Source organism: Panthera leo, chromosome E2, assembly GCF_018350215.1.
Source record: "Panthera leo isolate Ple1 chromosome E2, P.leo_Ple1_pat1.1, whole genome shotgun sequence".
Classification (NCBI taxonomy): Eukaryota; Metazoa; Chordata; class Mammalia; order Carnivora; family Felidae; genus Panthera; species Panthera leo.
Genome location: NC_056693.1, coordinates 10,615,618 through 10,637,757, shown reverse-complemented (window position 1 = coordinate 10,637,757; position 22,140 = coordinate 10,615,618). Strand labels below are relative to the sequence as shown.

The window sequence follows — 22,140 nt, the reverse complement described above, 5'->3', positions numbered from 1 at the left end:
CCCCCCCCCCCCCCCCCGTTGGGCTCTGTGCTGACGGCTCAGAGCCTGGAGCCTGCTTCGGATTCTGTGTCTCCCTCTCTCTTATTCCCTGCCCACCTCCTCGCTGTGCTCTGTCTCTCTCTCTCTCTGTCTCTCTCTGACTCAAAAATAAATAAACGTTTAAAAAAATTTTTTTAAATATTTTGAGCACCTGTCAGTACTGTCCCAGGTTCTGAGAATTTAACAGCGAACAAACTAGAAAAATAGCCCACCCCTCACGGGGCATGTATTCTAATAGTGTGAGGCAACAAATAAATAAGAAAATACTAGGAAGTGGTAAGTACTATGACAAAAATAATTCAGAATGATGTGGAAAATCCACTCTCCCCCGGGGGAAATTCTAAAATTACACATGTAAGCTTTATTTATTTATTTATTTATTTATTATATTTTATATTTTATATATTATATTTTATTATATTTTATTTATTATTATTTATTTATAATAATTATATTTTTTTTGAAAAGTACAGAGGTATTTCACTGTGGTTACTTTGGGGCAGGGGGAGGCCGGAGGCTGGCAGAGGGAGACTTGTTTTTCATTTTATACCTTTCTCTAACTTCATTTTCTCTCTTCTTCTTCTTTTTTTTTTTTTTTTTTTAGTTTGTTTTAGAGAGACAGAGAGAGGGAGAACAATCGGGGGAGGAACGAGAGAGAGGGAGAGAGAGAGAGAGAGAGAGAGAGAATCCCAAGCAGTCTCTGCACTGGGCTCGAACCCAGATCACGACCTGAGCCAAAATCAAGAGTCAGACACTCAACCGAGCCACCCAGGTGCCCCAGGGTTGGCAATTTTTGCAAGAGCCTTGACCGCTTGCGGTTTTCATTTCTAAGATAACGTTCGCCTCCCTCCTCTTCCCTCCCCCCCCACCCCCGCCCTCAAGCTTTTTACCAATTACAGAAACCAAATGTCTCATCTGCGAGAGGTCATTCCGCTCGCAAGTCTTGACTTTTCCGACTTGGATTCTTAAACCAGTATTTCTCAAACGGGGGGGCCTCGGGATTCTTAGTTTCGGGTGGCTTTTCAGGGAGGCTGATTGGGGAATCGGGCCTAGAGAAAGGAGATGAAGCCTAGAAAAGGCTCCGCCCCGCCCCCGCCGCCCCAGCCCTCCCCTCCCCCCCGTGGGCACACTCGCGCTGCGGAGCGCGTCTCCTCGTTGCCGGGGAGACCGCTCGCGAGGCTCCAAACCTCGCACCAGGGAGGGGCGGGGCGGTGGGAGGCTGGGCGGGGCCTGAGCGCGCCCGCCGGGAAGGAGCTGGTGTGAGCGAGAAAATCCGGCAAAGCCCAACGGCCTGGCTCTGCAAAGGCGAAAACAACCCGAACGAGCCAATGCTTGTGCACAGGCCTCGCGGAGATCTTCACCAACCCCCGCCCGCCGAGCATCTCCCTTCCCTTCCCTCTCTCTCTACACATCTGCCTGGTTCCTTCAAGAATTAAATAAAATCCCACGTCGTGAGTTAAATACAATCACACGTATTCATGGGGCGCTTGGGTGGCTCAGATCGGTTAGGCAGCCGACGCTTGATTTCGGCTCTGATCGTGATCTCACGGTTTGTGGGTTCCAGCCCCACATTGGGTTCTGTGCTCACAGCTCCCAGCCTTCTTCGGATCCTGTGTCTCCTGCTCTCTCCCCTTCCCCACTTGTTCCGCCCCCCTTCGCTCTCTCTCAAAAAAAAAAATGTTAAAAAAAATTTTTTTAATTACATGTGTTCATTTTTACACTTTGTATTTATGTCATTATTTCACAGGTTTTTTTTTTAACTATTGCTGAAATTTTTCATTTTAAACAGATTGTATATTTCATTATAATTGGTTTCCTTTGTAATCCAGTGAATGTAATTCCTTTTTTTTTTTTTTAATGTTTATTTATTTTGGGGAGAGAGACAGAATGCGAGCGGGGGAGGGGTAGAGAGAGAGGGAGACACAGAATCGGAAGCAGGCTCCAGGCTCTGAGCTGTCAGGACGGAGCCGGATGCGGGGCTCAGTGTCACCAACCGCAAGATCATGACCTGAGCGGAAGTGGAACCTTAACCGAGTCACCCAGGAGTCCCAGTGGACGCAATTCTATGCACTGAAAAACTTTATCTTGAAATGCGACCCGTAGCACTTAGGAAGGGTTGGGCGCCTGGGTGTCTCAGTCGGTTGAGCTACTACTGACCAGCTCAGGTCATGATCTCTCAGTCTGTGAGTTCAAGCCCTGAGTCGGGCCCTGTGCTGACAGCTCAGAGCCTGGAGCCTGCTTTGGGTTCTGTGCCTCCCTCTCTCTCTGCCCCTCTCCCGCTCATGCTGTGTCTCAGAAATAAACATTAAAAAACATTTCTTTTCAAAGAAAGGGTTAAGGATTCCTGAGATGAAGGACCTTGGAGAGGGTAGAGGCCACCCTATATTTGGCAGGTGTAGGGGAGTGTAGAATGACCTTGAGCAGAGGGAAATTGCCAAGAGAAGGTGGGCCCATAACATTCTGGGCATTGGGAGCAGCAAGTGCAAAGGCCCTGAGGCTGGTGTCTCTGATGAACAGCGAAGAGGCAGGTGTGTCTGGAGGTGATGGAGCCGGCGAGGAGGAGAGAAGGAAAGCGGAGGAGGTGTGCTAGGGCTTTGTGGACGGTGGTGAGGACTTCGATTTTACTGAGTAAACTGGAGGATTTTTGAAAGAATAGAGACGGCGCTGACTTAAGTTGTTAAAAGATCCCTCCAGCTGCCGGGTTGGGGAGGATTGCAGGCGGTGAGAGGGAAGCAAGGAGCTGTTTGCAAGGGTCCGGTGACCTTGTAGCTCTGAGAATTCATTCTGGGCCCATTCAGCAGGGTGCCTGCTTCCAAGGAAACTCTCCACGCAAGTTAAATGTTACTATTACCAATGCCACCGTGATGCGTACTCGTGCTCGGCTACCTGCCTCAGAGTTCCCTGAGTGGGGCCCCCTGTGTGGGGCACATCCTGGGCCCCACATTCCAGGGATCCCGACCTACTATGTCCGTCTGAGTCTGAGGACCTTTGGGTTAATTTAACTTAGTGAACATTTTTTTTTTTTGAACATTTCTGACAGCTAAAAATCCAAGCAATAATTCAAGCAAGAAGATAGAGTAAAAAATGCAGGTCTCTGCCACCTCTGGGGATCCCCGGTCTCCCTTCCCAGAAACAGTCACTGTTGGTAGTGTTTGTTTTTTTTTTAATGTTTATTTTTGAGAGAGAGAGAGAGAGAGAGACAGAGTGAGCAGGGGCAGGGGAGGGGCAGAGAGAGAGAGGGAGACACCGAACTGGAAGCAGGCTCCCGGCTCTGCACACTGCCAGCACAGAGCCCGACGCAGGGCTTGAACTCACCAACTGTGAGATCATGACCTGAGCCAAAGTTGGACTCCCAACCGACTGGGCCACCCAGGAGCCCCTGTCAGTGTTTGTCCCTGTGAGGAGTACATGCACACACCTAGGTCCTTCCCCCCCCCCCCCGCCCCCACACACACATCATACTGTTTCCGATTCAAAGCCAGGTCCCATCGTTTCCAGTAGTGGGACCTTGAGGCAGGGATCTTACATTCTCAGCTATAAAATCAGAGTCATCACCACTCTACCTGCATCATAGTGTTACAGCGAGGATGTCATGAGTTGATTCGTAGAAAACACCTACAACCGTACCTAGGACATAGGAAACCTGACCACCCTTCTTTCCACTAGGTACTTCTTTTTACGTGGCTGCATAGTATTTCACTGGGAGAACCAGTCAACCGGGCCAGTCCCTCCTGATGAACACTGAGGTCCATTCATTCACCCGAACATCTTTACTGAGCCCCTACTGTGTGCGGAGTCCCACGCTGGAGGCTGGCACAAGAAGGCCCTGGTACCAATTTCTGCGCCAAGACGCATGGCAGGTACCCAAAGTCCCATGGTGCAAAAGGGTAACGGACACCGCCAGTGGCCTTCAAAAGGACTGCCCCGTTAGCGCACCCACCTTCCAGGGCTTGGCTGGAACCCGCACGTTTAGAATGGCAGGTTGGGGAACTGCCGCCTTTCTGGGGAAAGGTGCTGACGTGGGCCTCGGCGGGCGATCGGCTGGGAAGCGACGGCCCCAGCGAGGCCCGCAGCGCGGCCACACCCCTGTGCGGGAGGGGAGCGAGGGCGCCCCGAAGGGAGTGGACAGCCCCCCTGTCAGTCTTCCCGAGTCGGGGAGTGTAAGATGAGAAGGGGGAAGGTGGGCCTCACCCTCGGGGAGAGAGCGAGGAGGAACTTCCTGCCCGCGCGCGCGCTCCTCGGTGCCGAGCGCACGGGCTGGGAGGCTGTAGGCGCGTCAAGGTCAGCCTGGACGGGGGTGGCTGCCTGCCTGGGGGCGGGAGACCCTCCCGGGGGGCTGGGCTGCGGCCTCCGAGCGCCTCGGCCATATTGAACAGCCACGGCTGAGTCGTCTTTGTCTGCGAAGTCCTCTCCCAAGCTGCACGCGAGTCCCCGAGGCAGGAAAAGCCACGGGGCAGCCCGTGCGCCCCAACTCGGAGCCCGGACCCCGCGTTCGCAGCTGGCCGGTGGGCTTCGAGCCTCAGGACCCATCTCACCCCCGGCCCACGTAAGCATCCCCGGGGTTGATTCCCGCCAGTCCTTGGTGGGGAGCCGGCCTTGACCAAGACTGGACTCGGTCCTGGGCAGAGAAGTTAGGAGGGGCTGGCTCCTCCTTGGCTGGAGAGGTGAGACCCTCCGGGCAGTTCGGCCGGGACCCCCCACCCCCAAGACCCAGGCCTACTTGTAGTTTGGGGTCGTTGCCCCCACCCCAGCTTTCACCCTGGAGATCTTAAAGACCCTCGAGAAAAGCCACGTGGGGGGCTGGTTCCCCTGGGGCTTCCTCCCATCCCCCGACTGCCTGATCCTGTGGAGCGTCCCAGATGTCTGCAAAGACGTGGACCTGGATGTCCTCGTGGAAGCCTTGAAACCCGTGGGGACCTTTAAGAAGATTGGCAAGGTGTTCCGCAGGGAGGAGGACTCCACGGTGGGGATGCTGCAGATCGGCGAGGACGTGGACTATTTGCTCATCCCCCGGGAGGTCAGGCTGGCCGGGGGCGTGTGGAGGGTCATCTCCAAGCCGGCCACCAAGGAGGCCGAATTTCGGGAGCGGCTGACCCAATTTCTGGAGGAAGAAGGCCGCACGCTGGAGGACGTGGCCCGCATCATCGAGAAGAGCACCCCACACCCGCCCCAGCCCCCCAAAAAGCCCAAAGAGCCCCGAGTGAGGAGGAGAGTCCCGCAAATGGTGACCCCTCCCCCGCGGCTGGTCGTGGGCACCTATGACAGCAGCAACGCCAGCGACAGCGAGTTCAGTGACTTCGAGACCTCCAGACGCAAGGGCGACAAGGGTCACAACGGCCCGGGGCGCGGCAGGAGGGTGCGCAAGATGCCTGTCAGTTACCTGGGCAGCAAATTTCTGGGGAGCGACCTGGAAAGCGGGGATGACGAGGAACTGGTGGAGGCCTTCCTGCAGCGAGGGGAGAAGAAGCCCAGCGCGCCACCTGCCCGCCGCCGCGTGAACCTGCCGGTGCCCATGTTTGAGGACAACCCCAGGCCGCAGCTGTCCAAGGCGGACAGGTGGCGAGAGTATGTCAGCCAGGTGTCCTGGGGGAAGCTGAAGCGGAGGGTGAAGGGCTGGGCACCGAGGTCCAGCCCCGAGGTGGGCGAGGCCCGGCAGGCCTCTCCCAGGGTGGAGAGGGACGGGGCATGGGCGCCAGGCAGGGCCAGCCTGGGGGATAATGTGGGCAACGCAGGAGGCGGCCAGGCGCCCGAGACTGCCCCAAGACGATGGAGGCCCAGAATCAACTGGGCCTCTTTCCGCCGTCGTAGGAGGGAGGAGGCAGCAGCATCCACAGTTCAGGTGGCAGAGGCTGCAGATGATCAGAGGGCAGAGGCTGCAGACGATCAGGGGGCAGAGGCTGCAGACGATCAGGGGGCAGAGGCTGCAGACGATCAGGGGGCAGAGGCTGCAGACGATCAGAGGGTGGAGGCTATAGCTAATCAGAGGGCAGAAGCCATACCCGTCCAGGGGGCAGAGGCTGAGGATAATCCCGGGGCAGAAGCCATAGCTGTCCAGAGGGCAGAGGTTGCAAATAATCAGAGGGAAGGGGCTGCAGATAATCAGAGGGCAGAGGCCCCAGTTGTCCAGGAAGCTGAAGCCTCAGCTGCCCGGGTGGCCACAGGGGCAACCCAGGGAGCTAGGGCCCGGAAACAGGTCAAGACAGTGAGGTTCCAGACTCCTGGACGTTTCTCATGGTTTCGCAAGCGGCGGAGAGCCTTCTGGCACACTCCTCGGTTGCCAACCCTGCCGGAGAGAGTCCCCAGGGCAGGCGAGGCCAGGAGCCTTAGGGTGTTGAGGGCAGAGGCCAGAGCAGAAGCGGAGCAGGGAGAACGAGAAGACCAGCTGTGAGGTGAGGGCAGGGGTGCCCCGGACCACACCGCCACCGGCCACGCTCTCGGCCACGCAAGGCACGGTCCTCCTCTCCCGCACTTGGATGGAGACGCTCTTCCTGCCTCCGTACTTGAAAATGGAGGTTGGGGCGCCTGGGTGGCTCAGTCGGTGGGGCATCTGACTTCGGCTCAGGTCATGATCTCGCGGTTTGTGAGTTCGAGCCCCGCGTCGGGCTCTGTGCTGACAGCTCGGAGCCTGCTTCGGATTCTGTGTCTCCCTCTCTCTCTGCCCCTCCCCTGCTTGCGCTCTGTCTCTCAATAATAAATAAACGTTAAAAAAAATTAAAAAAAAAAGAAAGAAAGAAAATGGAGGTGAAGCAAGGGCCAGGCCATGGACCTCCCCCCTCTACCCCACATCCCTCTTTCTTGCTAAAATTCGTTCATGCATTGAGCGTTTTTAAATACAGACTCTTTCTGGACACCCAAAGAATGTAAAGAAAGAGACCCATGGGGAAGAGTTGCATCACCTATGATCTGAACTTGCTCATATGCAGCTTTAGGTGCTTGGCTTGAAAAAAAAAAGGGAGGGGGGGAAAGGCTGGGGAGAAATTCCCTCCCCTCCCCCTTCCCCCTCTCCTTTCTGCCTGCGCACTTAGCATTGACGGCCTCCTTGAACTTAAAAAATGGGCGCAAGCCAACATGCAAATAAAAATGTTTACAAAGCGATCTTTTCCTGGCTTTGGACCTGGCCACTGAGGAATGCGCCAGGGTGATCTTGTCACTCCCTTGTGTCCCCTCCAGTCCCACCCTCTAAGATGGTGACCTGTGTTTATGTCGCTTTGTGGGCCATTCCCTCCCTTCCCCGCCCCCCCCCCCCCCCGCCCCCGGCTGTGCCCCCTGGGTTCGGGCCCAGGGCCTGCAATTTACACATTTCACCTGACCCTGGTTACAAGGTAGAGAAGAAGGGGACCCTGTCCACAATTCAGATTCCGGGGCCCTTCACACCAGAGCTGCGGATTCGCTGAAGGTGGCTGTGCGGCCCAGGAATCTGTTTCCATTAAGCCCCACCAACATCCCCACGGGCAGACTGGCCACAGGCCACATCGGAAACGCTTTGCAGGGCGCCTGCGTGGCTCAGTCCGTCGAGCGTCCTTGACTTCAGCTCCGGTCATGATCACTATGGTTCGCGGGTTCGAACCTCACGTCGGGCTCTGTGCTGACAGCTCGGAGCCCGGAGCCTGCTTCGGATTCTGTGTCTCCCTCGCTCTCCGCCCCTCCCCCGCTCGCGCTCTGTCTCTCAAAATGAATAAACGTTAAAAAAAAACTCTTTGCAATAGAAACAGTCCAAAAAGCAGGATTGCGGCGTAGCATGTAGTGGGCTGTGACTGGCGCTTATAATCAGGGAGAGATTGGGTTGCTAAGGCCCCGTGGGCACTGGCGGGCATCTCTCTGTGTCCCCCAACCCCAGCTCCACCAGGGAAAACCAGCAAACGGCCACACCCCAGCCTAGCTGAAGGCCGGAGGAAAGGGAGGTCGTGGAGAAGGGAGGCCTGAAGGCCAGCCCTGTCCTGTGCCTGCACTCCTGGCCTGAGCTTCTCAGTTTTGTTTTGGAACTAAAGAATGACATGCTGTCACCTGCTCCCTCCCCGGAAGTAGTCGCTGCTAAGAGGCCCTTTGCACCTGTGGGGTTTGGAAGAAAGACAGGGTGTGGACCCCACCGGGAGGGATGGACTTGGCTGCGGGCGAGGGAATAACCAGGCTGGACCCAGCCATTCCTGGAGTGCCCAGCCTTCCGGCATCCAGGTGGTGGTGGCCTGGGGTCTGTGACTGCTGCCCGTCTGGGAGAACAGCAGCCATGTGACCACGGGGGCCTAGCCGGCTCGGGTTGCCGGGAGGTGACAGAAGGTGGGAGCAGAGATTGCCAGAGACACCAGGAGAGGCTCAGGGGTCTGGGGCAGAGCCAAACACCCGCCGATTCTCGGTTTGTCGCTCGCACCCCAGCGTTACAGGCACGAGCATACATCAAGGCCCGGAAAGCAGAGGTCCCTGGGGTTACCTGAAATTCTACCAGGGTTTTTATACTATTTTTTTTAAGCTTGTTTATTTTGAGAGAGAGAGCACGCACAAAGGGGAGGGGCAGAGGGAGGGAGGCAGAGAATCCCAAGCAGGCTCCACGACATCAGGGCTAAGCCCAACACGAGGCCCAAACTCACAAACCGTGAGATCACGACCTGAGCCGGAATCAAGATTCCCACGCTTGACCCTCGGAGCCACCCAGGTGCCCCAATACTATTTATAATCCAAGGGGATTTCATTTACGGCTTGAAGGGCCCAGTCCCCAAATGCAACCCACCTGATGCCTCCAGGGCTGTGGTTTCACACGTACCAGGATTTTCCTGGAGAGAAGCCCCAGAAAACTAGAATGTCGTCTCCAGACCAGGCTTTGTCTGGATGTGCCCAGCCACCCCTAGACGTCCCCAGAGGGAAAAATAATGGAACACCTCCACCCTGCAACACGGTGGTGTGATATGACAGGAGAAACCTGTCATGGGGGGACATTCGGGGGGACAGAGTAAGGAGGGATTTGGAGCCTGGGTCACCCCTAGCACCAACCTTTACAAGCTGTGCAAACTCGGCTGGTTACTTAACCTCTTTGTGCCCCTACTTACTCATCTGAAAGGCGGATCTTTATAGATACGAAGCTTTCCTCCCAGGGCTGGTGAAGGACTGAAGGAGATATAATGTGTTGGAATTCAAATCCGCCCCCAACGGACATCATCTGTCCTATTCCCGTTTTACATCAGAGGCGGTCAGTTCCTCACGAGACATCTCAGCCCTGATTGGGGCCCCGGGGACGGTGCTTTCCCCATCCTGGCTGGTGTGGAATGACCCGGGAGCTTTCAAACACCCCCCGCCCGGCCCGCACGCTCAGAGACGCTCACCGAACTGGCGCAGGTGTGGCTGGGGCATCCAGAGCCCTAAGGCTTCCAGATGATTCCACTGTGCACCCGGGACTGCGAACGGATCCCCCCAGGGCTCCGGGAGATAATCAGACCCCACAGCAGACCCGTCTCAAGCTGGGCGTGCATCAGAATCATCTGGAAGGCCTTCTAAGACACAGACTGCAGGATCCCAACCCCAAGTCATTCCTTCCGTCTGGGGTGGGCTCAAGGATATGCATCTCCAGCTCCAGCGGAGGCTGATGCTGCTGATCTCGGGACCTCCCTTGACGGGCCGCTGCCTGACGTTCAAAGGCCACGTGGAGCTTTGGCCCTTTAAGGTCCTGGGCCAGTGGCCGCAGCCTCCGGCGCCCTCCGGGGGAGCCCGCGCCGCGCGCCTTTCACCAGCGGTCCTGGGGCGCCCCCTGGCGGGAGGCGCGGGAGCCGCAGGTCGTGCGGGCGCTCTCCCCTCTCGCGAGCGGTGGGACGTGGGCAGGGGGCGGCGCCGGCCGGCCCTGGAGCCCTCGACCTCCCCTCCGGAAGATGTGGGAGCCCACCCCGTTCCCAGCAGTGCCGGGACCCGAGCTGGCCGACGGGGCGGACGGGTCCGGCCCGAGCGTGCGGGCCGAGGTGGGGTCGGGGACGGGGTAAAGGGACACCGCGGCCACGTGGGCTGGAACGGTTCCGCGGTTCCGCGAGGGAGCCCCGGAGGAGGACGAATCCGGCTTCGAGCTCACTTGCCTCGTCTGGGAAATGGCAGTGAAAACCTGCCTTCCTCCAGTTCCCCCGCGCCTAGTCTGTGCGCAGAATCCAATAAGGACGCACACGACGGCCCGAATCTGTCCCCCACCAACTGACCCCGCGGGGACACAAACAGCGCGGGAGGCCGGCCCCGGTGGGGTCCGTGATCCCACGTGAGCGCCCCCAGGGCTCGCGCCTCCCGAGGGAGCCTCCCTCGGGCGCCCGCCCGCCCCACCCCTCACCTCTTCGGCTCTTCGCTCAAAGGTCGCCTTGTCAGCGAGGGCTGCCTGGCCCCCCGGCCCCCGAACTAGGCGCCGATCGCAAACCCTGCGCCGCGCAGGCTCGCCCCGCGGCCTCCCGGTGTCGTGCATCCGCGTGCACTTCTCCGGCAGCGTCTTTTGTCCGTCCCCGGGCCCACGACGCTCCGCAAGGGTCTGCACTTGGCGTGCGTCCTGCCGCCGCGCCAGCGCCGAGCACCGGGCCTGGCTCCGGGTCCCGCGCGGCCCGCCCCGTCCCTCCCGCCTCCTCCCGGCCGCCACCGAGAGGTGTCCTCGGTGTCCTCGGGGCCGCGGGCCCTCGGGCGCGGGGAACAGCGGGAAGGCGGGGGCAGGGGACGCTCTCCGGGAGCCGCTCGCGCTGCGGCGTGGACGGCAGGAACGCGGGCCCGGGGCTCCCGGGTCCCTCCTCGGGGAAGTCTGCTTGGTGGAACCCTTCAGCGCGGCGACCTGGGTTCCGGGCTGCGGCGGTACCTCCCCCGGGGGCCCCTGGGCCACCTGCCCTGTCCTTCTGCACTTTGGCCCGCGATGGCCGCGTCACCCATTCCCTCCACGACCCCCCCCCCCGACAGATACAGTCAGTGGGTCATCTGGAAACGCGTGGGTGTGGCAGGTGGCTGTCAGAGCTCTGAAAAAGGGGGCATGTGAGGGGAGGGTTACATTTTTCGCGGGGTGGTCGGGGAAGCCCTCCCTGGGACTGGGACAGTTGGACAAAGGCTGGAATGAAGTGAAGGATAGAGCCGTGCAAACATCCTGGGGAGAAGCACTCCAGGCCGCGGAAGGGGTGGGGGTGGGGGTGGGCAGCAGGTGCAAAGGCCCTGAGGCAGGAATAGACCCCAAATGTTAATCTGTGGGGACAAAGAAAACTCTAAAGGGTTTGGGGAAGGGAGACACCGAATCACACATCAGACTGATCTAAAAGGGCCCCTCTGTGGCCCGTAGCCATGTATGGATGAGGACTCCGAAGGGAGGCAGGACCCCCAGGGAGGAGTGGAGATAGTTCCCCTCAGTCTGGGTCCATGGCAGATCTATGGCACAAGGGCCAGGGGACAGGCCTTGAGCTGAAGCGTGGGAGTTGGGTGCTGGGCATAGACAGCAACAGGCCACAGAGCAGGGTGAAGCATCCACCCTGAGGTGGGAGGTGGAGAAGGAGGCCAGGAGTGGGGGCAGAGAAAAGTCGAAGCATGGCAGGATTTATACGGCTGCAGTCAGGCCAGGGGCCTGGGTGGGGGTACGGCCACGGAAGGACACTGGGGGCAAAGCAGTGACAGGGCAGTCCCAGGGTGGTGGCCCAACCTCAGACGCTCCCCTCCCCCATCGTCCAGAGCACATTGAGGCCAGACCAGAAGGCTCCATTCGCTTTCCTGAGGGGCCCCAGGGGACAGGGGCTCCAGGAGAGGAGCCCAGAGATGCTCCGCCCTCCTGCCCCGCCCCCAGGCGGCTGCAGAGGCCACTCAGACCAGGGCCATCGCCCCCAGGGAGGACGGGCTTCCTCCCCAGCCCCAGGGCATCCTGACTGCTGCCAGGTGATCTCAGTCCTGTCCCTTGGAGGTCCCTGCAGCCCTAAGGGAGACTCCTTCTGGCGCAACTGAAGCATTCTGGTGTCCCGAGGTGGGGGTAGGACAGTGCAGTCCGGCCGTGGGGACACCCCCAGGCCCCTGTGCCTTCCTGGAGGCATGGAGGGAGGGCCCTCCTGGCACGATGGGCCCGTCACTGCCTGGGGACGGGAACTCTGGCCCAGGCACACACGCAGCCCCAGGACGAGGGGACAAGAAACAGCAGCCAGCCCAGAACCAGGGTCCACTTCCCCACCCAGACACCGCCGGGCACCGAAGCAGCTACGCGGGGACAGCAGGTGCTGACCGGACAGCGCGGAGCCAAGAGCCTGGGGGATCAGGGCTGGGCTGCAGCTCCCTCCTGGGGACATTCCATCCTCTCAACACAAGACCCTGGGCGGCTCCTGCACTGGCTGGACTGGCCCTGCCCCCTCAGGCGCCGCCTCAGGGTCCTTCCCGTGTTTAATTCACTCAGAGAGAGAAACGGGGACCCTTCATCCTCTTAAGCCGGGGCTGCAAAGCCAGCGCCTAGGGGTCGGTCAGCCCACGGGACCCGAGGAAGGGGACAGCTGTAGGGACAACGGGGATGGGGGGTGAGGGGACCCCAGGCCTGTTGGAAGTGCGCTGCCCTCACTGCCACGGACAGAAGCCAGAAATCTGGATTTTATGTGATCTACCCAGAGGTGCAAATTTTGGCCAATAATTGAGATGTCTGGGGATCCCTGGGCGGCCTGAGTGGCAGATTCAGCCCGGGACGGTGGCAGGTGGCCGGCCTTGGCCTTGAGGAGCTGGGTCCCTTGTCTCAGCTGTGGCTGAGGGGGGCAGGGCTGGCGCTCTTTCCCTTTCTTCCTCCTCCTCCTCCCCTGCCCCCACCCTTCCCACGTCTCCTCTCTTCTCTTCTCTCATGGGACCTCTCCTCTCCCCAAGGGACTGCCCCCTCTGCCCCTCACATTCCTCTCTCTGGAATCATCTCCTCCCCCAAGCAGGGAGGATCAGCCTTCAGGCCTCGGCTACATGTGGGGAGAGTGGGTGTCAACCCTGCCCAGCTGGGTGGCGGGGGCTCCATCCCAGTTCCCAGGCCCCGTGAGACTGGCTGGAGTGGGGGGACAGTGGCCCACAGACGCTGGCCAGAAGCAGGTCTCCGGAACCATGAGGGCCTCACGGAGAGCCAGAAGGAACTGTCTGGCATGGCTGGCCTCTCCACTGCCCCATGTCCTCCCACATTCACCTCCCCCCCATGCTAACCGGGTGCCACCTGGGTGGCCCCAGACACCGGCCCATCACCTGGGGCTGCTGCCTTCCGGAGGGGCTGAATCTCTTCCCTTCTTCCCTGGGGATCGTCCCGCCACCTGCAAAGGAGGGACAGAGAGGGACCCGGGAGGCCGGCGGCGGGTGGCTCAGCAGAGCGCGGGTCCCAGGGTGAAGCCGGGAGGCCGCCTCTGTGGCAGGGTGTCGGGGGAGGGGGTTGCCGGGATGGGGGGGTGAGGCCGCGCGTCTCCGGGTTCCCCTAGCGGCACTGGGGGGCAACCTCTGGCCGCCACGACCCTTCTCACTACCGGCCGACTTGGAGGCGGGGGTGGGGGAGGGTGAGCAGCTGACCCCTGGCCTCGCCGGCCTCCGCAAGGGCCCCGGCGCCCCTTCTTTTCCCGGTTCACCGCCTTCCCCCCGCGAGCGACGCCAGCCCCACCCCACCCCCACCCTGCCGCGGCCTCCGCCTCCGCCTCCCCTGCCCCCACCCCGGCTCCTGCCCGAGCCCGACGGGGCGGCGCCCGCTTGGCCCGCGGCCTCCTGGACGCCCCGGCCTCGGGCCCCGACTCCCCGCTCCCCGCGGCCTCCGGCGCCGCCTCCGAGCCCGCGCCCCGCTCGCCTCCCGCGCGCCCGCACCTCCCGCCTTCGCAGGCGCCTTCCTTGGCGTCGCTCGTCAGCCCCGCCGGGTCCCCGCGCCCGTGGAGGGGGGCTCGGGCTCGGCCAGGCTGGAAATGCGCTCCCGGCGGCTCCCGCGGCCCGCGGCCTTCCGCAGGACCACGGCGTCCACCCGGCGGCCCGCCTCGTCCACCTTCTCGCGGGCTCCGCGAGTGTCCCGGCGCGGGACGGGCAAGACCGCGGGGAGGGCCTCTGTCTGGCCTCGCTTGTCGCTCCAGCCCAGTGACTCCATCACCCAAGCGACTTTCAGCATCTCCCCTCCCCGCCACGGGCCCACGGGGCCCACGGGTCCGCACAGGCCGCGATGGCCACAAACTCGGGACTGTCCACCCTCTCGTCTCCTGGCTCCCCGCGTCGCTGTCCCTGGGCTCCTGCTGCCACGTGTCTCTCACCGCCAGCAGGGCCACTAAAGCCGGGCCGCGCCCCCCTGGGCCCCGGGCTTCTCCCCTGTGGAGGCTGAGGGCCTCGCCCCCCCCCCCCCCGGGGCTCTGCCTCCGCCCGCTCCTGCTTGGCTTTGTCCGCCCCGTCACCAGGGCCAAGAACTCGCGGGGACCCGCTCCTCCGCCCGTGTCGCTCTGCAGGGTCCACTCCTTCTTCCTGAGCTCCTTGGCGGCCTCCTGGGGCGGGCGTGGAGTCCTGGATCACCAGCCCCAGAGAGTCGTCGGACTCCCGCCTGGCTCTCTCTCCTGGCCCTGCTGGGCCCACCTGTTGCCTCTGGCTGTGTTTCTGCGAGGCCGGCGGCCCTTCCCTGGGGGGGAGCCGGCCTGCCTGGGGGCGGGCCCTGAGCCCTGGGCCTGGGTCTCCGAAGCGAAGCGGGAGAGGGGGGGTGGCTACGTGTCACGTTCAGGGATGCCGCCAGCCCGCTGCGATGCCCTTTTTCCCTGACAGCGGCCTGAGTGACGCGGCTCCTGCTCAGGTGCCCCGGAGGGCGGCGCCGTGGCCACCTTAGCGGCGAGGGGAGGGGAGCGGGCCCGGCCGAGTCTGGGCGCTCACCTGCTCTCCAATCCAATCCGAGCAGTGGCGAGGCGACCTGACTTCTAGGTCCTACGCCTGCGCGGATGGGCGCGCCCCTCCCCCAGCTGGGCCGGGTCTCCGTGGTAACGCTGCGGGCTGGAGCGGGAGTCAGCGTGGCTGGGGTCCCAAGTGCTGCTCCAAAGGACAGGAGGAAAGGACGTGGAGACGGGCGGTCCCACCTGCACTGATGAGCCCAAAAAGGCCAAATCCCCAGGGGACAGCGAGACGTCAGGGCCGGACCTCCATGGTCCCCTTCGGGACAGTCCAGGTTTCAGCCGGATGTAATCCCGTCCCCTGTGTACAGGTGGAAGTCAGGATGTGACGCCGAAGTCTAGGAGGCCTTGGCCTCACACAGTGGTACCAGGACTCATGCTCGGGGAAGGAGCCTTGTTCAGCGTGACGGGTGTCACCCAGGCATCAGTAAGGGTCCGCGGGCTTCACATGTGAGGTGTATATATCACTGAGGGTATACAGACCTCATTCCCGGAGACCACGCTTCATTCTTGCTCGTATTCCTGGGTCAGAAATGGCACCTACAATCAGTCGTGTGTGTGTGTGTGTGTGTGTGTGTGTGTGTGTATATATGTATATATATATATATATATATATATATATATATATATATATATAATTTTGTATGTGTATATATATATATATATATAATTTTGTATGTGTATGATCTTCAGTGAGATCAGACCTGAATTCCGGTTCCCAGAGAAAGCATTTGCCCCTGGCCGGGGGCCATTCACGGGTGTGAATATCACAGGTACTCTAAACACGTTTCTTTCACGTCGTTTATCTGCCCACTCTATGTAAATCAGGCTCTGTGGTCCAGCCGTCCCATGTCTATCCTGGTTCTCCTTCTCCAGTCCCCCCGCCTCCCCCAATCCCGGGAAGGTTTCTGAACTGCCCCCAGGCCTGGGTTCCACTCCTCTGTTATACGGCAATAACCATGAACCCTACCTCCTAGGACTCTGATGGGGGTTAAAGTGGACGATCCATGAAAACCCTTTGGAACAGATGCTGACCCCGAGTGGCTGTTCCCTAGAAGGTCACCGCCGTGGAAATCATTTATTGAGAACTTAGCATTATATAAGCATCTGTTAAATAAAACGAGGCATCCAAACACCTTGGGCTTTTTTTGTTCTTTTTTCTTTCTCTTTGATGTAGGAAGAGAGTTTATAGCAATGTTACCATGGCAACGGGGGGGGGGGACCAAACTGCTTACTCACTTCCCTACCAACCCCCCTGAAGCCCTTCCTATTTTCCCTGCTTTTCCCTTCTCTTACCTTCCTGATCCCCCAGTGGATGGGACCCTGGTCTCCAGAGCAAAGTGGTCCAACAGAAATCTAATTGGAGCCCCAAATGCAAGCCACATGTGTAATGTTGAATTTGTTCTGGCCGCCTTCAGTAAATACAAGGAAGCAGGGGGGTTTCATTTCGTTCTAAGAACAGACTTCATGGGGTGCCTGGGCGGCTCAGTCGGGTAAGCAACCGACTTCAGCTCAGGTCACGACCTCACGGCTCAGTTCCTGAGTTCGAGACCCGCGTGAGCGCTGAGCCTGCTTTGGATCCTCTGTCCTCCTCTCTCTCTCTCTCTGCCCCTCCCCTGCCCGCCCTATCTTAACAATAAAATAAAATCATTTTTTTTAAAAAAGAATGGATTTCATGTATCCTGAAATGTACACAATACGACCATTTACGTATCAACAATTTGAAACAATTATTTTTTTTAATTTATTATTCTTGAGGGAGAGAGAGAGGGGGAGAGAAGGAATCCCAAGCAGGTTCCTTGCTGGGACGCCCATGAACAGCCCTGACTTGTTTCATATCTTCCATGCCCCTCAGATGTACCACCAGGCATTCACGTCTGTGCAGAATCGATTTACAAGGATCTGAGCCCAGAATCCAACTCTGCTTTATACATAAACACGATGCATCTTTTTTTTTTAATTTTTTAAAAAGTTTTTTTTTCATTTTTGAGACACAGAGAGAGAGAGAGACAGAGCGCAAGCAGGGGAGGGGCAGAGAGAGAGGGAGACACAGAATCCGAAGCAGGCTCCAGGCTTCGAGCTGTCAGCACAGAGCCCGACGCGGGGCTCGAACCCACAAACCGTGAGATCCTGAACTTGTTACGGAACCAGGCTGGAACGCTGGCGGAAAAACCAAGCGGCACTCAGAGATCTTGGTGGATCGGAGATTCATTTAACACCGGCGGGCTCAGAGGAGACCGTTTCTCCAAAGATCTGAGCCCCGAATGCAAGCGGGAAGGGTAATTTACAGTTGTAAGCCTCCATATTTCGGGGGGGGGGGAGGGTTTGCGCACGCAGCAAACAAAGGAAGAAGAATCCAGACGAGGGGTCTCTAAGCTAGAGACCAGAGTTTGTTTTAGCCCCATGGGCCACCTTTGGCGTATTTTATTCACTTGTCCAACAACATGAGCTGAAGTTGGACGCTTAACCGACTGAACCACCCAGGCGCCCCCACGACACGTCTTTCCAAACACGGTTTTCATTGCCACTGACCATGCCCACTTTTATTCTAGTGTCTGTGCCCCAGTTCCAAGTAATTCCATCTGGCCTCCCCTCCCCTTACCTCTACATCCACACTTGGTCATGAACGGCAGGTGCGATCATCTGTCCTCTTCACCCCACTTTCTGGCTGCTGTGTCCCCCCAGAAGCTGGCCCCATTCATTTCTCTCCCGGGAGGCGGGGGGGGGGGCGCGGGAAGTGGGGCAGAGTGGGTGGGGACAGGGTCCCAGAAGCCAAGTAGAGAATTAGAGAGTCTCAGAAACTTCCGGAAGAAGACTGCGGCACCCAAGAAACGGAAACATTGCAGAAGCGCCAGGGCACAGGATCGGAGTAGGCCTTGAACCCTGAGCCCTGTGAGCTAACGATCACACGGGCACCAGCCAGGCAGGGCGATAGGAAGCCCGAAGGTCCTGCCCAGCCCTGGCTGTTGCCTCCACGGTTCCCATAGAAACAGCTGGAAGAGAAGGGCATATCAAACGCTTGGCACAATTCTTCTCCCACCTCCCTGTGTCTGAGGGGAAGGAAAACAGGACAAAACAAAAAACCCGAGCCTGCTTGTGAAGTGGTAAAAGCAACCATAGGGACAGGGGTTCTCATAGTGTGCTCCAGGAACCCTTAGGGGTTCCCAGAGGCATTTCAGGGGGTCCGTGGGATCAAACCTGTGGTCACGAGAGGACTAACGCGTTATTTGCCTTTTTCACTCTCAGTCTCTCACCAGTGTTCGATGGGATTCTCCAGAGGCTACGCGGCGTGGCGATGTTGCAACTGGCTGAACGCAGAAGCGGGTAGGACGATCCAGTAACCTCTGTTGAATCAGACGCGAAGGAGAGTTGCAAGAACGTAACACAACGCCATTCTCCTCTTGAATTGGTTGATTTGGGAAAATAATAGCTATTTAATTAATTAATTAATTTAGTTTTTTTGATGTTTTCATGCATTTTTGAGAGAAAGAGAGAGACAGAGCGCGAGCAGGGGAGGGGCAGAGAGAGAGAGGGAGACACAGAATCGGAAGCAGGCTCCGGGCTCTGAGCCATCAGCACAGAGCCCGACGCGGGCCTCGAACCCACGGACCGCGAGATCGTGACCTGAGCCGAAGTCGGACGCTTCACCGGCTGAGCCAGCCGGGCGCCCCTGGATAACTTGTCTGAGAGCTGTTCCCCGCTTTGGTTACTCAAAGCGTCCTCTGCTTAGAGCCCTTGTGGGTAACGTGTCTCAGAGGGACCGTCGTTAATACGTCTCGTCTGTAATTCTGCCCGCCGGGTGGAATTGCACAACGAGAACTCAGCCCATTTTACCTCTTTATCGTCCCCTCCTCCCAGGCGAGACACCGATCACGGTTTTAAGACACGGCTGCGAGTTCCGGGTCGTCCCCAGAGGTGGGGGTCCGCATCCCCCTTCCTTGAACCTGAACCTGGGCGAGCTTTGCGGCTGCCCCTAGTGATAACGTGTGGCGGGAAGGATGTCCTGGGGCTTCCAAGGCCAGCAACGGAAGGCTTTTGTGTGCAACTCAGCTGCCGGGCTGCGAGGACGCCTGATTCACACGGATAGACCACTTGGAGGCACGCCAGTCCTCCGGTCAGGCCACCCCACACCAGGCCCTGGACACAGGAGAGACGAAGCTTCCAAGGGCTCCCAGGCCTTTGACGTTGGTGTCACCTCGACCAAGGCCCCAGACCTCGTAGGGCTGAGGGAACGGCGCCCTTTCAGCGCTGTTGACCGCAGAATCCGTGAGCGTAAGCAAAAGTTGTGGTTTTATGGCACAAAGTGGTTTTATGGCACGCTGCTAAAGACGTGACGATCCACACCCTCGCCCCATCCTCTTGGGCCGAGTGGGACAGTCCCTGGCACGCGTCCCAGATGCAGATTGCCGGGAGGTAGGGTCTGTGGACTGCTCACTCTCCCAAGTCCCCCAAGCCACCCAGTGCAAGGACTGTCCCCGTTCACGCCCCCACCGTTAGCGCTTGAGGATTCCTGGGCCCCGACCCCCTCTCCCAACGCGGGACGTTATCCAGCCTTCGAAGATTTGTCTGTCTAATGAGTGCAAGGTGATGGCTCCTTCCTTGTTCCCTTCCCGCCGTTGTAGGACCTGCCATTTGCCCAAGATGGGGGACAGAGTTGGGGGAGGGGGTCCCAGGCAGGACACCGCGGTCTCAGGTTCAAGGATCGGATCTATCTCGCCCCGGGGGGGGGGGGGGGACCCGAGCGGGCTGGTGTCAGAGGTTTGCTCCGTTCAAGTTGAGGCATTGGGCTCGCACCTGCCCATGACACGATCCCACTGACCAACACGTTTACAAAAACCCCTGCACCCCTCACACACACCCACCTCTAACACACATCACACACACCTAGAGACACACACAGAAACCCAGTGTCCGCTATCCCTCGCCCACTCTCGCCCCGCTGTGGGAGCCAAGAGGTCATTCCTGCCCTTGCAAGGACAGAGCCCGCCCCAAGTGGCCTGCCAGACTCTCCCTCAATCCCAGCAGAGCCACCCAGAACTCGCCCTAGGGTGGGGGGGGGGGCAGGGAGCTCGCACCCGTCCTCCACAAGGCGTCACAAACTTGACCCTGCCTCTCCCCTTTCTATGGCTCCAGTGCCCTCCTCGCGGCGGCCCTTGAGGCCCCTGCACACTGCAGTCCTGCCCTCCTCCCCGGGGGTCTGTCCAGCCTGGAGCACAGGGGTCGCACGTGAAGCTCCCCTCGGGAGGGATCCCTGTGTCCCCCCACCCCACCGCCCAAGGGACTGTGAACCCCAGGAGGGCAGGGCCTGGGCTGTCTCAGTCGTGGCTGGGTCTCCCGCTAGGAGGGAGCAGGCTCTGTGAGAGCGTGTGGGGAAGGAAGATAAGCAAAGAAAGCCAGGAGAAAGGAGGGGAGAGGAGGAAGAAGAGAGGGAGGAAGGATCTGTAACGCTCTGGCTTCTTTCTTTTCTGAGCCGTGTCCCCAAGCGCCCACCAGAGGGCGCGCTGAACCAGCACATCCCTCCTGCAGGGGCCTCAGGCTCCCCGACAGACAAAAATGGATCGTAACGGAGAGGATTGCCGCGGAGCCCTTCTACCCAAAGCCCTACTGCGTCCTAGGAGTGCGCTGCAGCCGCCAGGCGCCTAACCCCACGCGGCAGCTCAGAGTAACTTACGAAGGAGGAAAGCGAGGCTCAGAGGCGTTGTTTAACTGTCCCAGGGTCACCCAGCACCTAAACTGAAAAGAAGCTTCCAGCTCTGACCTTGGCGACCCAACAAAGTTGTGCTCCTTGGTCACATCCACCAGTCCCCACGGGCCTGGCCCTGGCACTCCCCCCCTTAGCCACACTCCGCCCCCCCACCAACCGTTCGATCTGGCCACTGGGGCCCTTGTAAACCAGCCACCCGGGAGGCACTTCTTCCCTTACGCTACCCCGCAGAGGGCCACCTCCTCCCTCCAGGCTCAGCTCAGTGTCACCTCCCGCGGGAGGGAGAGCAGTGACCCTCACCCAGGAGATGCGCAGCCGTTCTGGGGAGGGAGCCGCTGTTCCCTGACCCAGAACCGGCTTCAGCTCTTCCGGCCCATTTCCCCCTGAGAATCCAGGCCTTTCCCTGCTAATGCTCACGTCTCTATGTGATTGTGGGAACCCCCTCCCCCACCACGGACCAGGTGGTTCCTGTGGGGACCACTAACCCTCACACACCCAAGCCTGGCCAATCAGAGAACTCATTCCCCTTCCCAATCCCTGTGATTGCAGGCACGTGACCCAACTGGTCCAATGGGAGTCGGTCCTCAGTCTCTGGCTGAATAAAAATGAATGAAAGGGCCCTGGAACCAGCCATGCCTGAAGCCAATCAACCCGAACATTTATAGTAACACCAGCCGATGAATTCCCTTTTCTGCTTAATCCAGGATAATTTGGGTTTCTGCACTTGGGACCCAACGAGTGTTGTGTAATGTGCCCCCTAAAACATTCTGCAAGCCCTGCCCCAAGAGAAGGTGCGCAGTGGGGCTCTCCGTGCCTGGCAGATAACACCTCTGGCTCCAAGGGCTGGGACAGGGCTTGGAGGGATAAAGAAAAGGGTCTTCCCGGTTTCTCAGACCCAGCACCACCACTTGCCATACGTTCTTGGGGCTTCTCGCTTCCCTCCAGGGACCCCAGGTCTCATACCAACAGGGGACCAGTGAAGGCAGTCTCACTCACTGCCCCCGCTGGAGCAGACCATCAGCGAGCAATTTGTCAGACACGGTGTTTGCAAGACAGACCCATGCTTGGGCAGACTGGCATCTCGGCCACAGGTAGGCTGAGGAGAAAGACATCACTGAGGGCGCCTGGGTGGCTCAGTCGGGTAAGCATCTGACTTGGGCTCAGGTCATGATCTCACGGTTCGGGAGTTCGAGCCCTGCTTCGGGCAAGACCCGCTTCTCTCTCTCTCTCTCTCTTTCTCTCTCTCTGATCCTCATGGGATTCTCTCTCTCTCTCTCTGCCCTTCACTCACGTGCTCCCTCCCCCCCCCCTCAAAAAAAAGAGGGACGCCCAGTGGCTTAGTCAGATAAGTGTCCAACTTCAGCTCAGGTCATGATCTCATGGTTCGTGAGTTCGAGCCCCACGTCGGGTCTCTGATGACAGCACAGCACAGAGCCTGCTTCAGATTCTGTGTCCCCTCTCTCTCTCTCTGCCCCTCCCCCACTCAAACATTGTCTCTTTCAAAAATACATAAACCTAAAAAAGAAACAGAAAATCACTGGTTTCACATCTCATATCTTGCCCAGATAGAAGGAGGGGCGTTCCTCC

General features: G+C 59.1%; 3 protein-coding genes across 3 annotated transcripts in view; 2 read left to right on the top strand and 1 right to left on the bottom strand.

The window, feature by feature from the left end:
• PNMA8C (PNMA family member 8C) overlaps window positions 1-21,185 on the top strand; it is a 31,327-nt gene extending 10,142 nt beyond the window's left edge. Inside the window, exons 2-3 of the mRNA XM_042918977.1 lie at window positions 18,096-18,228; window positions 21,103-21,185. The gene's annotated coding sequence lies outside the window, so the exon portion shown is untranslated. The remainder of the gene's footprint in view (window positions 1-18,095; window positions 18,229-21,102) is intronic.
• Window positions 4,296-6,603, top strand: CCDC8 (coiled-coil domain containing 8). The gene has a single exon (XM_042918970.1). The coding sequence runs from the start codon at window positions 5,009-5,011 to the stop codon at window positions 6,425-6,427; it is 1,419 nt and encodes a 472-aa protein (XP_042774904.1). The 5' UTR covers window positions 4,296-5,008; the 3' UTR covers window positions 6,428-6,603.
• Window positions 13,841-15,102, bottom strand: PNMA8B (PNMA family member 8B). The gene is given in 5 exon segments (XM_042920350.1): window positions 13,841-14,107; window positions 14,110-14,180; window positions 14,183-14,478; window positions 14,521-14,636; window positions 15,097-15,102. Coding segments are annotated over 5 exon segments (756 nt in total).
• Window positions 21,186-22,140: the final 955 nt, after the last annotated feature.